General features: G+C 36.9%; 1 protein-coding gene across 2 annotated transcripts in view; it reads left to right on the top strand.

The window, feature by feature from the left end:
• DCN (decorin) overlaps positions 1–17087 on the top strand; it is a 36929-nt gene that overhangs the window by 5043 nt on the left and 14799 nt on the right. For both annotated transcript variants that reach the window (XM_052639559.1, XM_052639558.1), the window contains exon 3: positions 11077–11189. In XM_052639559.1, the coding sequence (XP_052495519.1) occupies positions 11077–11189 (113 nt within the window). The remainder of the gene's footprint in view (positions 1–11076; positions 11190–17087) is intronic.

Raw genomic sequence — 17087 nt, 5'->3', positions numbered from 1 at the left:
CTCCAGAAAGCTTGGAGCCCCAGCAGATGAGCCAAAGGGGAATGAATTTAGCTTACATGGCAGCTGATTCACATTTCTCTTTTCTTTTAGTTCATTGTCTTACTGGAAAGAAAAAAAGAAGGAAAAAACCTCACAGAATGATTCTGCCATGGAGCATTTTCTTATAGAATAAACCCCGTAGCTTTGTAGAGTACTTATTTTAGAAATCCTATACTTATTCAGAATATGCTTTCTAGCGGTATTTTGCAGGAAAATTTGCCACTAACTCCTAGAGCTGGAATAAACACATACAGGAACCCAGGAGAACATGAAGCATGTTAAATAGTAACAGCTGCTGAAATGCAAACACTTTGAGCTAGATTCTTCGATGCTAACGTGAACTGTATAGCCATTTAAACCCAAATAAAAAATGTAAAGGGAGATTTTAAAAGGCTACAGGATAATACCATTAGATTAATTAATTATTCTTTCATTCAGCAGATATTTTGAGATCTTATAATGGGTCAGATCTATTCTGGGCCCTGCGGAAAAAGCAATGAGGAAGACAAATATGGTCCCAGTTCTTGTGGGTCTGTTATTCTACTGGTGATGATTTTCCTTTTTTTGAATTTTATATTCGAGACGAAGGGGATTAGATTACTATGAAATTCTACAGCAACTTTTATAGCATCTAGAGATTATCTCCATAACTGGTTTAGACAAGATATCTAAAGAAGAGAATAAACGTGTGATGGATATACTAGTAGTAAAATTTTTCAAATGTTGCAAAAAAGGCTGGGTTCCTAAGAAGTGTGACGAAAATGGAATCTCACTTTGCCTGAGCACAAGTTTAAAAGGATCCATAATCCCCATGGACTGTAGCCTACCAGGCTCCTCTGTCCATGGGATTTTCCAAGCAATAGTACTGGAGTGGATTGCCATTTCCTTCTCTAGGGGATCTTCCCTACCCAGGGATCGAACCCAGGTCTCCCGCATTGTAGACAGATGCTTTACCATCTGAGCCACCAGGGAATTCCTACATATATTATCAACAATAGAGTTGATATTTTTAAGGAAGATGGGTCCAGTCACTTCACTGAAGTTTTATTTTTTTCCATATAGTTTTACTTTGCTTTCTTGATAAATGACTCATAAAGCTTGACTCTGATGAAAGCATTGGGACAGTTTATTGTCTATCATGAATATTTCCCAAGCCTATGGTTCAAAACTAAACAGAAAAATGTAACCTTGGAAACATCAAGTCATTGATGTGGCTGTTTCATGATACAGTTTCTTGGTTGTCCTTGAGATTGTTTTGTTTATTTTGTGTTGTTTTCAAATGAGAAAGTTTTCCGAGTTATCTTTTTCTCTAAGATCTCAGAGAGTACAGTATTCCTTTGGGCTTAATGATCTTTTTACAGAAGAAGTAGCTGAGATTGAAATAATGATTCATTTTGGGGAGCCATGTTTGAAGAGGAGCCCTGAGTTCGAGTGAGCAATGAATGGTCTCATACAAGTTACTTTTATTATTTTTTTTTATTTCACAGATGAGTAGTTAAATACATATTAAAAAAATTGGTATTTCTAAAACAGAAAATACATTTTTTTAAAAAGAAAAGCAATCCACTTGCCTTTAAAGAAAACACTGTATTCACATTTTTAACAACAACATAGCCTCTGCTCCCTTTATGATCATGGTAAGCTGTTCAGAGTCTTAACATTTTCATCTGCAAAGAAATCACAGTCCTAAAGATCCTATTATCTGTGTGAAGTACCTGACCCATAGTAGAGGTTCAATAGGTTTTTGCTGTGTGATGATTATATGGAGTAAAAATGAAAGAAGCATAGGAAAAAGCAGAGAAGTGGACAATCTCATTAATAGTAAAAGCAAGCATGCTAAGTCACTTCAGTAGTGTTCAACTCTTTGCAACCCTATGGACTGTAGACTGCCAGGCTCGTCTGTCCATGGGATTCTCCAGGCAAGAAGACTGGAGTGGGTCACCATGCCCTCCTCCAGGGGATCTTCCTGACCCAGGGATCTTGCATTGTCTGGTGGGTTCTTTACCACTAGCACCACCTGAGTGAGTGAGTGAAGTCGCTCAGTTGTGTCCGACTCTTTGTGACCCCGTGGACTGTAGCCCACCAGGCTTCTCCATCCATGGGATTCTCTAGGCAAGATTACTGGAGTGGATTGCCATTTCCTTCTCCAGGGGATCTTCCCAACCCAGGGATTGAACCCAGGTCTCCTGCATTGCAGGCAGACGCTTTAACCTCTGAGCCACCAGGGAAGACAGCGGGAAGCCTAAAATAAAGGCAATGCAGTTTATTTTTTAAATTCTCTAGTGAGCTGAACATGAAGCTTGAATTATTATCATTTGTTGTTCTTCAGTTGGTAAGCAAAGAAAAAATGCAGTGCACTTTGGGATAAGAAATGTGAATGCTTATCATATAAACAATTAGCGTTTTCTTAAGGATTATTTTTACCAGAGCTTTTAATGAACAGGGAGGAGCTTCAGTGTTGAAGGATAATAGTGCTTTGTCATCTTATTATCCAAACAGTGTTTAATGTAAGCAAACATTTCTTATTAAAATGTCTGATTATTTTGCCGTAAGAAGTATTTCTGACAAAGTTAAACAACATGTCTTTAAACAGTTCTTTCAAAGCTGAGATGTAAAAACTGTGAAGTTAAAAATGAATAATCAGCCCATGGGAAGCTTGAAGTGTTCAAGAAGACTTGTTGACTATTTTAGTTCCTAGTTGCAACTTATCTGAATAGTATCATATGTTTTTCTAGGGCATGGGGAATTGAAAAAGTAAACATATATTTTAGCCTAAGAAAGTTATGAATTCTCCATTGATATTGACCAAATTATTTGGCTGAGCTTGTATTTAACTTGTAATTTGAACCATAATTTTATGAGACACCTATATTCTTTTCATTATCTATCCTCTTAAGGTATACAAATACACTCATAATTATAGCATTTATAAAAATATCAATATAAAAATAAATGTAGGGTTAGAAAATTCAGAAACCTATGGATTTCCTTAAAATAATAAACCCACAATGTAACTCATTCTTGTCAGATCTTTTGAAAAGATGCTTTGTTTTACACACCTAGTACCTTAAGGGAAGACGGTTCCCTTATTTATGTACTCTTTGGCCCAGCCATTCATCTTTGGATCAAGTGTCACCAAGAAGCATTATTTGGTACTTTCATCTTATTTATTAAATAAGCATAAGTATTGCTTTTTGACTATTCTTCCAAATTAAAGCAATGTTTATTAAAATTTGTATTATAAACAACTTTCAAAAGATTTGAAATATCCTTAAAAACACTTGATCATGGAAAGATCTTGGTTTATGAAGTTCAACATCTCTGGACTCAAGTTCAGCTTTACCATTTATGGTGGTTCAGACAGAAATGAATCTGCCTGCAATATAGGAGACGTGTGTTCGATCCCTGGGTTGGGAAGATCCCCTGGAGAAGGAAATGGCAACCCACTCCAATATTCTTGCCTGGAGAATCCCATGGACAGAGGAGCCTGGTGAGCTACAGTCCATGGGGGTCGCAAAGAGTTGGACACGATTGAGTGACTAACATGGAGACTGAGACCTATAACTTTGAAACTTTCAAAGCCTGTCTCCTCACTGGATAAATGGGAATATCTCTTACTTCATTAGATAAGAATAGAAAATATTTATACAAACTGTTTTTCATAGTAAATGTTATGTCCATTTACTACTTAAGTAAGCTAATAACATGAGGCTATTTCTCATCAGTTCAGTTCAGTCGCTCAATTGTGTCCGACTCTTTGCTACCCCATGAATCACAGCACGCCAGGCCTCCATGTCCATCACCAACTCCCGGAGTTCACTCAAACTCACATCCTTCGAGTTGGTGATACCATCCAGCCATCTCATCCTCGGTCGTCCCCTTCTCCTTCTGCCCCAATCCCTCCCAGCATCAGAGTCTTTTCCAATGAGTCAATTCTTCGCATGAGGTGGCCAAAGTATTGGAGTTTCAGCTTTAGCATCATTCCTTCCAAAGAACACCCAGGACTGATCTCCTTTAGGATGGACTGGTTGTATCTCCTTGAGTCTTCTCCAACACCACAGTTCAAAAGCATCAATTCTTCGGCACTCAGCTTTCTTCACAGTCCAACTCTCACATCCATACATGACCACTGGAAAAACCATAGCCTTGACTAGATGGACCTTTGTTGGCAAAGTAATGTCTCTGCTTTTGAGTATGCCCTCTATGTTGGTCATAAGTTTCCTTCCAAGGAATAAGCATCTTTTAATTTCATGGCTGCATCGTTTTTATTTTTACATGAAATTAAGAAACACTAAGTATATGGCTTGCCAAGCTGGATACAAAATAGCACCTTTTCTTCCCTCCTCTCCCAAAGAAAGCCATATCACATCCAAATATAAATAGGTAAAAATTAGAAAATTGTGTAATTATCAAATTAATATAATTATCAAAATAGTAGTCTCCAAAGACTCTTCCTTTGAACTGAATTGGCTTTGTTTAGTAGAGAACAATAAAGTGTTTGGTTATTTTATAATCATAAATGATTCACAACCTATATAGGTAGCCCTCTAACGAAGAGGCCAGAAGGTGGAACATTTTATTTTTCCAGGCAAAAGCATTATGAGTAACTAATGTTCTTAAAATGTACCTCTTGATGCAAATAATATTTTACTTGTCTAAAATCTCAGAGAAATGCACAGCCCTTTAAATTGCATAGTTTTCTTCTTTTTAAAATCATTTTGCTTCAATTAGAAAAATTTTGTCAGAGGTCACCACTTGGGACTTAGATACCACAACATCTAAGGGGAAGCTGTTTTTTGAGAAGCAAATCTTATGTATGAGGTAAATGAATCATTAGACTTCTTCCATGAAATCATCTTGGAAGAATAAATTAGTCCTCTTTGTCAAGGGTCAGAGAGAAAGCTGGCAGCTTAGTTGCTTTCATAATTTATATCTAGCTTCACATCAACAGGGATGTGGGATGACCCTCATTCAGAGTTTCAGATGCATTGAAAGGGTATCTCTACACAGGAGGCTGTGCACGGAGCATGTCCATTGGCTGCCTAAAGTAGTTTGGATAGGAGTAGAGTATGACAGATCTCAGATGCAGCAAGAGGAATGCTCAGGTATGATCCAGATAACCAAAGCCTCTGACTCAAGGGGTTAAAGAGAAGGAGGAGGAAGAGAGGAGTCAGAGAAGGCCAAAGGAAGCATCTGTCTCCTTGATCTGACTGACAACTAACATATCCCTGGTTTCCTTCTTAGTCCCAGAGGGGAGAAGGAGGCAGCTGTGTGGGATCAAGGCATTTGGTTAGACTGCAGCTGTGATGCATTCTCCTCTGGAAGATCATTCTTGGCTCCAGAGGACAGGATGGGAATAGGTTAGCCAGAATATCAATTTCCTGGATGAAAGAGGAAATGCAGAAGACCCTCTAATCTTAATTTTCTCCTTCAAAAGAGTAGTGAGAAAGTTATGTATTTCTTTGAAAATAGGCACAAAGGAGAATTAACTCAGTTTGCAATCCAGTCTTAATAAAAGGAAGAAGCCCTGTAGCAGCTATACTGTAACACTCAAGATTCAATTAACCCTTGACTTAGTCTGGAGATGGTTTTCAGGCAATTTCTTCAGCTTGTCTGCTTCCATGATTTCACTGTAATCTATATTTGCCTTGATGACGACAATAATCAATTAATTACATTTAATAGATGATAATTATTCATTACCTTTAATCATCTATTTAAATATCTACTTTCTGGGACTTCCCTGGTGGTCCAGTGGTTAAGACTGTGCTTCCAAAGCAGGGGGCAAGAATCCAGTCCCTGGTCTGGGAACTAAGATCTCACATGCTACACAGCATGGCACAAAAAATAAAAAAAAATAAAACCAACCAAACAAAATGTAATTAGATTGTTATATAAAAATAAATCTCTGTTTTCCCTACCAGAAGTAAAGCATGGTGATAATTTATCTTTTGGCCCTCCACTCCAAAAAGTGTCTTATACTTGGTAGGTTCTCAAACATCAGTAAATGCTTGATATGATTAAATTAACATATACATGACTTAGTGCCTGAATGAGTGCTTAATTTTATTTTCTTGACTCTATCAAGCTGGAAACTGGATAGAACATGACTGACTAGAAATTAGGAGTCATGAAACTGTAGTGTATCCTTTGTTATTCTTGCTGAGGATGACTATTGAACCAGGAGTGGGCTTCCCAGGTGGCTCAGGGGTAAAGAATCTGCCCACAATGTGGGAGACCTGAGTTCAATCCCCGGGTCAGGAAGATCCCCTGGGAAAGGGACTGGCAACCCACTCCAGTATTCTTGCCTGGAGAATTCCCTGGACAGAGGAGCCTGGCAAGCTACAGTGCAAGGAGTTGCAAAGAGTAGAACAGGACTGAGCGACTGACACACACACATAGAACCAGGAGAAGGTTTCCCAGGTGGCCCAGGGGTGGAGTCTGCCTGCCAGTGCAGGAGATGCGAGTTTCATCCCTGGGTCAGGAATATCCCCTGGAGAAGGAAATGGTGACCTGTTCCAGTATTCTTGCCTTGAAAAATCTCATGGACAGATGAGCCTGGCAGGATACAGTCCACGGGATCCCAAAGAGTTGAACACAACTGAGCATACATACACACACACACACACACACACACACACAGAATTGGGAAGCTCAAACTTTCCTTAAGTTATTTGGAAAGAGAATTAAAGGGAAGTTTTAATATTTCTGAATCCGCTGCCATCAGTGTTAAATTGCCATTTTTAAGAGAAGAAGGAAACATGCATGCCTTTAGCAGAAATGTTTTTTGATGGACCTGGGACTCCATTATATTATACTGGTCATGTGTCAAAACTAAGTGTATCACTATTGTCTTGATTATTACATGGGAGACAGGAATATTAAAAAAGTGTTGGAAGTCAACGAGAATAAATCTTGCAGTTTGGACCCCTGCCACAGGGCAGAAAACAACAAAAAAGGCATGGTATTTTAGGACATCCTGGCCTTTGTCCAACATGATGTTTACCAGATTGCTGAAATTTACTAGCACAACAATACCATTCATCACCGAGACAACTAGAAAAATAAAATACACTTCTTAAAAATATACTTCTTATTTGCATTTATTTCAGAAATGATTTCCTGGTAATGTCTTAAATAGAGTTTTATTTATTTTAATTAATAACCCAATTTTAAAGAAGATAAAGTTTCCTTTATTGAATTTGGAACAGCAGCTAAATAATTCAGTCTAGCCTTGAAAACAATTGCGTTTTAACAGAAGATTTAGAATTCTATTAAAGAATGCTCACTGAAAAATAATTGGATTTAGGAAATCACTTTGTTCCTGTTACTATTCTGAATAAATATTACCTTAAAACTTAGGGACTTAAAAATAATTTTATTTGCTCATAATTTAAGCTACAGAAAATGTGAGCAGGTCTTAGAAGGGCTGCTCTCCCTTGCGGTCTCAGGCATTTGCAATCAGGTGGCCATGTTTTCCCAGATGGTGCTGAGTGGTAAAGAACCCACCTGCCAGTGCACGAGATATAAGAGATGTGGTTCCATTCCTGGGGTGGGAAGATGCCCTGGAGGAGGGCATGGCAACCCACTCCAGTATTCTTGCCTGGAGAACCCCATGGACAGAGGAGCCTGGCGGGCTATGGTCCATAGCGTCACACAGTCAGATGTGACTTAGCACGCATGCATGTCGGCTGAGGCCATAACCATGGTGAGGCTGACCCAGACTGGGTCAGCTCAAGACAGCTCACTCTAGTGACGGACAGTTGGTGCTGCTGTTGCCTGGGAGCTCAGCTCTTCTGTCATCTGGAGTGTCTTCCAGTGGCCTCACCAGCACAGTGGTCTCAATGTAGACAGACTCCACTTACATGACCCCACACTGTCCCCAGAGCAAGCATGCTGGAAGAATTGGGTAGAAACAGCCTTTTCTGACCTAGTTCCAAAAGCCACACCATGTCACCTTCACCTTTAGTTCTGAGAGACATCATAAGGCCATGCCAAATTTGAAGGGAGAAGAATTTGACTCCATCTTTCAATGGGGTTGGACAAGTGTGTATTGAATAAGAATGTGTAGGATCCCGAGTTTTACAACTAAGACCTGGAGCAGCCAAATAATTACCTTTTTTAAAAAGAAGGTCTATTTTAAATGGAGGCAGGAGCTAGCCTCACAAAGGTGTGTGTGCACATATATATTTGTATCTGATCATTTACATTAAAACCTACCAAATTTCCCTATAGCTTTCTGATTTTGACACAGACTAATAAGATCATCATAGAGTCTACCCGATTAGCATTTAGGAATCAAAGACTAGCTGATATTTAATGGTCCTTCCCTCTGTGACATTGTAAGAATACGTAGCTAGGATTATTCCCCCTTGGTATTCTTCCTGTAATTTCTGAGTGAGCTTGGTTAGCACTCTGATGCCTTGTCTAGCCCTTTTCAGAATGCTATTGAGTCTGATGTCAGAACAGTTCTTGTTAGGGATACGAATAGCGATGACAGGAAAAAAATAATATACTGTTGGAAACCAAGAAATAGTCTTTTCATCTGCATTTTGTCACTCCAGTTACATGAGCTTGTTCATGTCACCTAACTTTTTCTAAAAATCATCTGAAAAAATGAAATTTTTACCTATTTCATTTGATTGCTGTGAGATTAATGAGGTAACATAGTTTCATTTTTTACAAATTGTAAAGCTATGTAAATATAAAGTTTTAATAATAGAATATAAATCTGTTAAGTCTCTCAAGTGAATATGAATTTTCTAGCAATTCAGAGATTGTAGGGTTATGATTTTAATCATTAAGATGACTCTCTAACAACTAAGCTGCAAAAGCCACAAACCTGATTTTTTTAATTGGTAAATCATCAGGGGAACAATGTATATAATTCACCCCACGTAGTTCTTGTTATTATAAAATTCTAGAATGACAACATAATCAAAATGATCAGCCATCCAGATATATCATTTTTTGTCCACATCTGAAATGAACCTGCACTTTGGACTGAACAACTGTTAAGGCAACTTTGACACTGAACACTAGAATTCACATTCAACTATGTATAAAAGTAAGCAAAAGTGGAAATTAAGACTTGGACAAAGAAGCCCATGAAGTAATAATAAAATGTAGGCAGTAAGTTTTTTCCAAATGAAAGGAAACGTGTCTTTTCTTCGTTAAAGAACGTTAATTATCAAAGATTTGGCAGAAGTCTGACACTCCTTAATTGCATGAAATTAGCAAACTGACATTTCTGAAAATGGCAATGATCATGAGTGTATAGCACAGTTAAATATCCTCCTACAAGGTAGCTGTTCTGTGGTTTGCTGTTTGTCACTGAAAACACTTCATTTCTGTTATTCCTCTGTGAACCATTTCCGTAGTTAATTCTTAGAATATATTTATGCATCTGCAGAATCACCTGCATTTTGATATTCAAATTTATAACTATAGCTAACCACTGAATTGGAAACTATAGACTTTTTTCCACTATCATTAGATCAGTAATAATGTGAAAATTATTTGGAAAGAAATTAGAAGTTGGTGATTTCAGATACATTTTCTGTAAGTTCCAAGGAAATATGAAGATAGAAATATGGTTACCTTGATAATCTACCTTCATATGCTTATATATAATAAAAATCAAAAAGATATCTTCCCAACCTAGTTATTATATACCCTGTTGTAATTTTCCTTTTAATTGAAAACTGTAGATTGAATTCTTTTTTCCATGAGAATTTGGTCAATTTCTATCTTGTGCCTGCTATATCCTCAGGCAGGGCCTACCTAATAAAGTAATGATGTCTAAAAATATTCAATAAGCCTTTATTGAATGAATGAAAAAATGATCTTCAGCACTTCAAGTTTCAGATATGATGAAGAGGTTAAAAAATATTTCTGATTTGTTATACAGTCTTAAAATATTAATATGAAAATGATCATATGAATTTGAGTTAATAAAATATCATCTTATATTAATATGGGACAAAGCCCATGGAACAAAGTAAGGCAAAAGGCCTCAGTTCAGTTCAGTTCAGTTCAGTCGCTCAGTCGTGTCTGACTCTTTGCGACCCCATGAATTACAACACGCCAGGCCTCCCGGTCCATCACCAACTCCCAGAGTTCATTCAAACTCACGTCTATCGAGTCGGTGATGCCATCCAGCCATCTCATCCTCTGTAGTTTAATATTATCTCTATTAACATCCATCATGATAATTTACTTTAAATGCCATACCTTTTGTAGAAAAGCAATTTATCCTTATACATCTAGTGGAATGACTATGAAAATGTTTTCTCAATGCCATAGAACGTTCAGTTTTTCAATGTATTTACATTTATAAACTAAAACCTCAGTTATTTAGATCCAAATTTAAGTCTGAAAGTAATGCTTTGTGTAATACATTTTAGAGGAGTTACAATCACAAATTTTATTCATTTTATTCTGATTAATAGTCATAAAATTGATACTGTTTTGTGAGCTAAAACTGAAAGAACCATTCTCCCAAAAGTTTGAATAAATTTTCAAGTTGTTGACACAACAGCATGGTTACATATTCACATAATTTAAATTTTATATATAGATCTGTGACAGGGCTAAGTTTATCAAAAGAATATTTGATGATTTGGTTAAAATTCTCTACTGAAAGCATGTTTATATAGAAAGGTATAGATTTACAAATCACTCCCACTTATCAAAGAAATGACTCTCTAAAATAAGAACAATGAGGTGAAACAGACTGTGTACCGAGACATTTGAACCATACCTGGCAAAATATTAATTTCTATTTTATGCAAAAGAATAATTACATGGGTAAATAGTTTGCTCTGTTTATGATTTTTTCTAATAAATCCTTTGACTTTGTTAGAAAAGGCAAAGCAGATATTTTAAACAACAGTTGATATAATTCCTAGAAGAAGACAAATATGATAGTGGAAAACTATCACTGAAATACTAATGTCTTTGTAAACACATTCTTTGTGACTCTGTGGTCATATGTCCCTTTATAATGACTGCATGTTGCTTTTCCTCTCCTGCTAGGTCTGGAAAAAGTGCCCAAAGACCTTCCTCCTGATACTGCACTGCTGGATCTGCAAAACAACAAAATAACTGAGATCAAAGATGGAGACTTTAAGAACCTGAAGAACCTTCATGTAAGAATTGCTATTTTCTTGAGCTATAACAAGATCTGCAAAGTATTTTTGAAAACAAAATGTACGTAAGGTCAAGAGTGCTCCATGGTAATAAATAAGCACATAAGTGTTTATTAAATTCTCTTTTTAGGGAGTGATGGAGTAAAGCAGGATATTAACCCCTAAAAATCAGAGCCAATTTTCTCACATATACCCCTATATAGGCTCCCAGGTGGCTCAGATGGTAAAGAATCTGCCTGCCAATGCAGGAGACTTGGGTTTGATCCCTGGGCCAGGAAGATCCCCTGGCCCACTCCAGTATTCTTGCCTGGGAAATCCCATGGACAGAGGAGCCTGGCGAGCTACATTTCATGGGGTCACAAAGAGTGAAACATGACTGAGAGCAACAACTCCTATATAGCTTTAGTATGGGCTGTCCAAAAGATACATTATATCTTAATCTTCTCACATTTCATTGATAAAAATCTTTCTCTTTCCAATATCTTTCCAGAACGTATTTCAACAGGGGAACAAAATGAACTGATCTTAGTTTATTTCATTGTTCTGTTTCCTTTAGGAGGCTCAAGAGACATGGGTTTGATCCCTAGGTTGGGAAAATCCCCTGGAGGAGGGCATGGCAACACACTCCAGTATTCTTGCCTGGAGAATCCCATGGACAAAGAAGCCTGGCAGGCTGACTCTGTCCATGGGGTCACAAAGAGTGGAACACAACTGAGGGACTGAGCATGCACAAGCTGAATCCTTATCTGTATCTGTGTGTGTATTCTGATTTTTCACTTCCCTCTAATCTATTATACCGTAAAACAGTCTACCAGTTAGGATTCCAACAGGAAAGGGATGTTATAATCAAAACAGTATCTACTTATCAACCTTCAGACAGCCAAGATAAGAAAAGCAATAAACATTTACCCAGTAGGAGAAAATTTACCAGACTTTCAAAAGGAAGCAAAGAATTTTTCCTTGACATTTTAAGATTGCTTATGAAACAGTTAATAAAAATAATAGCACATAATAAAATATCATCAAATTACTGAAGTAATGTAAGCACATTATGATGTAAGTAGTGAATATTATGGGCACTAATGATGAGAAAAAAAGAGACAAAAAAGAGACATGTTCCTACATCAGGTTACCCAGATAGTGTTTTGAGATAATAAGAGACAAAAGGGTCATAGAGGATTAGCAGAATTTTGAAAGGAGAAGAGAGTTTTCTGTGCAAGAGGAAGGAAAGGCAGAAGAAAATGAGCGAGAGACAAGAATAGAAGATGGCTAAAGTGAAAGATACAGGCTCCAAAATAGTGGAAGCTAAGGCCCGAGGTGGAGATGAACCCTGGACAAGTGGGATCCTTCTCCACTGCCAGGACACAGGACATGGGACCCTATTCATCTTCCTCTGTTTTTTCATGTTCTGATTTCATTGGGAGTGAGCTGATGGAGTAACAACAAAGTTTGTTAGTGATTCTTTAAACTAACTATTGAATAAGTTAAAAGAGGCAATAATAAAAAAGTGAATATATTAGCTTCAGTAAACAAAAATATAAAATGCTTCACTTTATTTGCATAAATTTACCCTCAAGCTACTTTGTGAGAAAGGAAAAGTCTCTTGATCTCAACTTCCTGTTTGTTTAAATATTATCTCAAAAGTTTGTTTAAACTCCTCATACCTTAAATAAGAGATGCCTAGCTTCTGTGACCTTCTCACTAAATCTGATGTCTGTAATAATGTGTCCTTTCTTTGCTTGATCCCCTCCTAAGTATGTTTTTAGGCAACTTATCATCTTGGCAATCCCTTTCTTTCTAATTTAAAGTATATACTGGAAGAAGAGAGAGAGTTTATTAGAGCTTCTAAACATTTAGAGGATGTTAAACAGCTATTTTTCTCTTACTCTTTCATTCATGATCATTTCTATCCTTGTTACTATGCAAATAAACATCATAATTTTAGCAAAGAAAGCCACCCTTGAATGAGAAGGGAGAGAAATAAAAATTTACCAAGGATTAAAATGGAAAGGATTTAGGAGAAAAACGTTGCTTTTTTCCCTCAGTCAGTTCAGTTGCTCAGTCGTGTCTTATTTTGAATTTTTTCAGTTTACAACTGCACCTCCCTATGAGTGGTACATACTGCTTGAGAGTAGCTGTATTCTTATAAATAGCATAAAAATAAATAATTATTCTATAAATAATGGAAAGTTAAACATTTTAATCCAACATTCTGTGTGTTTCCTTTGAGTTAAAGTTTAGTTGCATTCACGCTCAGTTGCGTCTGACTCTTTGCAGTCGCGTGGGCTGTAGCCCACCAGCCTCCTCTGGCCATGGGATTCTCCAGGCAAGAATAGTAGAGTGGGTTGCCGTTTCCTCCTTCAGGGGATCTTCCCAACCCAGGGACTGAATCCATGTCTCCTGCGTCTTCTGTGCTGGCAGGTGGATTCTTTACCATTGGGTCACCTGGGAAATAAATCTAGTAAAAAACTTGTTTTAAGTTAAAATGAACAAACATCATCAAGGGTTGAATAATAGCAAACATTTGTTATTTTTTTTTATATAATAGATATGTGTTTTTTTTTAATTGATTGAAAGAATCTTTAAAATCTATAGTGCTTTAATTTTCAAAAAGCAAAGCACTTGTTTAATCATTACTATGGGGCTTGTCTGATGGGTAAGCTGGTAAAGAATCCACCTGCGATGCGGGAGTCCTGAGTTCAATCCTTGGATTGGGAAGATCCCCTGGAGAAGGGGATCCCGTGGCTACCCACTCCAGTACTCTGGCCTGGAGAATTCTATGGACTGTATAGTCCATGGGGTCCACAAAGAGTCAGACACAATTGAGCGACTTTCATACACGTACTAAGCACTCTTTCTAATACCTTATATTCATTAACTTATTTAATTCTTATAATTATTCTTATGAAGTAGACACTCTAGACAACACCTTAATACAGATGAGGGCACACAGACACGTGAACTTATGCTACTTGCTTATTGTCACACAGCAAATGATAGCCAGAGCTTGAGATCTAAGCTCAGGAGCAGTCTGGCTCAAGCCTGTGCATTTAGAGTTGCCTGTAAATATGATCATAACGATAAAATTCCTTAAAAAAAAACGTCTGGTATAGTATGAGCCCTACATTAGTGGCTTTGGGGAAAGTTGAACATACTATTAAGTTGGGTTTCAACATTTTTTCTTTCAATTTTATTGAACTATAATTAATATACAGTACTATATATCTTCACCAGGGATACCATGGTGACTCAGCCAGTAAAGAATCTGCCTGCAAGGCAGGAGACCTCAGTTCGATCCCTGGGTTGGGAGGATCCCCTGGAGAAGGAAATAGCAACCCATTTCACTATTCTTGCCTAAGAAATCTGTGGACAGAGGAACCTGGCGGGCTGCAGTCCACAGGATCACAAAGAGTCAACTGAGCGACTAACACTTAAATTTTCATACAACTTTAAGGAGTACAGCATAATAACTTGGCATACATATATTGTGATTACCATAGTGTGTTTAATTAATATCTATCATCTCATACAGATATTAAAAAAGAAGAAGAACAAATGTTTTCTTTGTGATGAGAACTTTTAGGATTTAGTCTCTCAGCAATGTTCAGTGTTCACTATAGTCATTTTGTACATTACATTCCCAGTACTTACTGGTCTTAAGACTGGAAGTATGGACCTTTTGACTACTTCCTTTGATGAAGGTGGGGAAAATGCTTTTACTCCTTCTTCCACCCTATTTCTATTGCCACTTTTTCATCTATTCACTTTTTCATTATCTCTCCCCTACCTACCAGGCTACATCACTTTTTCTTCAGTTACAAAGAAGTAGGTCATTCTGATTTTTTAAGCCTGTGCTTCAGTTGTAGGTTAAATGGCACTCAGGGCATTTTCTGATCCTCAAGCAACAGTGTCCCTCCTAATTCGGCTTCTCTCAGCCCGTTATCTAAACAATGATAGTCCATTTCTGCTTGCCTTTCTTCTTTTCATCAGCTGATCTCCTGAACGATATATGTGGTTTACCTTTGACTCTTCCTCTGGTTTATTTGGGCTTTGTCATTACTCAGTGTAATTAGTCCACTTTTTTCCATATCAACATTTGCCATATAATTTTATAAACTATGCTTTCTCAAATACCTATCCCTGTGTATAGAACTAATGTTAGCCATTCTCAGCAGTACTATGTATACATGAGTAACTTTTTCCACACGCGGATCTGTTTTATATGAAACTCTAATTTATACAGGTCGTGGGAAAGAATCTGCCTACAATGCAAGAAAAGTGAAAGTGAAAGTGAAGTTGCTCAGTCGTGTCCGACTCTTTGTGACCCCATGGACTGGAGCCTACAATGCAAGAAACCTGGGTTCATTCCTGGGTCAGGAAGCTTCCCTGGGTAAGGGAATGGCAGCCCACTCCAGTCTTGCTTGAAGAATCCCATGGACAGAAGAGCCTGGAGGGCTATATAGTCCGTGGGGTCACAAAGAGTCAGACACAACTGAGCAACTAACACTTCACTTTATATCATGATGATCAAAATTTGTAGTTTATTTATTTTTCAGTGGAGATTCTTTTTGCTGGACTAGACCTTTTCTACAAACAATGCTATTTGAAAGTTGCTTTGCATGAAAGCAGTCTATATACATGATTGATTTTTTTAGTCCTCACAACAAGCTCCTGTAGGTGTTATTATTATTTCTGCTTTACTGAAGAAAAAACTGGGGACAAATGTCACACCACCTCCAAAATATAGCAGCAGTTATTACTATAGCATACTCACCAGTAGAGACATTGTCTAGTTATTATCTAGTAAAAGAAGTAATATTTTATCACCTGAAATGGCAGGTAATACATCAGCAGGTTGACTCTTCATCATAGGTTTAACATTCAACATAAAATAAGACAGATTTTTCAGACCAGGTTTAATGCATTTAATTATATCAGCCTTTCAGAATTTCCTTCCATGGATGGCAATTAAGGACATCCTGTGTTTACATTTAAGCATCCACGATTTTGACTGTTTTTTAGTCATGCAAGTCCTCTCTTCTCTCCTCTAGCTCTGGCTTTTACTGATTTTTCTGGACATTTTTGCTTATTAATATCAATTTCCTAAGACTTTAACCTTCATGTTTTTTTTTTTTAACTTTCTGTAATAGTTACTGAAATTTCCTAGGATTTCATTTTAATCAAACAATTCACCTGTGAGGATTAGTTAGAAAGATGAACTTATTATTTGTAATAAGTTTTAATTAATCAAATAATGTGAACTACATGAGAATGTACATGGGTTGTTAAACTAGCTATTACCTTCTAAAAATAGTCTTATATTTTTGAGATGGAAAGTTCCCACTGTTCTATTCCTTTTGTTCTTTTCTTGCCCCTTTGCATTTTCACATGTGCCTAAAAACAAACCACAATTGAAAATAGAAGTTTCTTAGATCTTGATAAAATTATCCTAAATTCCTCATGATAAGCCAACAAGTTGACATAATGCAGTGTGGTTCTGTATATACATAGATCATTGGAAGATAACTGAGGTAGTCCAAAAGTAGGTGTAACAGTATTTATAGTATAACAATAATGGCTTACAAATAATTTCTTATATTAGGAGAACTTAGAAACACACATTTTAAAATTACAAAAAAATAACATTTGACTACATAAAACCATTACGTGCAAAATGAGCAGAAACAGAAGAAAAATATAATGTATCCATAAATCATTTATTAAAATACATTAAACATTAAGAAAAATGAGAAGTTTTGTGACCAAGCAATCCTTTTCCTCCAAAAAATAAAGCTAATGGTAGCAAAATAAAAGGAAATTTCTTTAACTTCTCAAGAGACAAGGAAATGCAAAGTAAAGCAATGAACTACAACATAATGTGTTGATTTGCAAACTTTT

The sequence above is a fragment of the Budorcas taxicolor genome, chromosome 5, assembly GCF_023091745.1.
Source record: "Budorcas taxicolor isolate Tak-1 chromosome 5, Takin1.1, whole genome shotgun sequence".
Taxonomy (NCBI): domain Eukaryota; kingdom Metazoa; phylum Chordata; class Mammalia; order Artiodactyla; family Bovidae; genus Budorcas; species Budorcas taxicolor.
The sequence above is the reverse complement of the archived record's forward strand: the minus strand, read 5'-3'. Positions and strand labels throughout refer to the sequence as shown.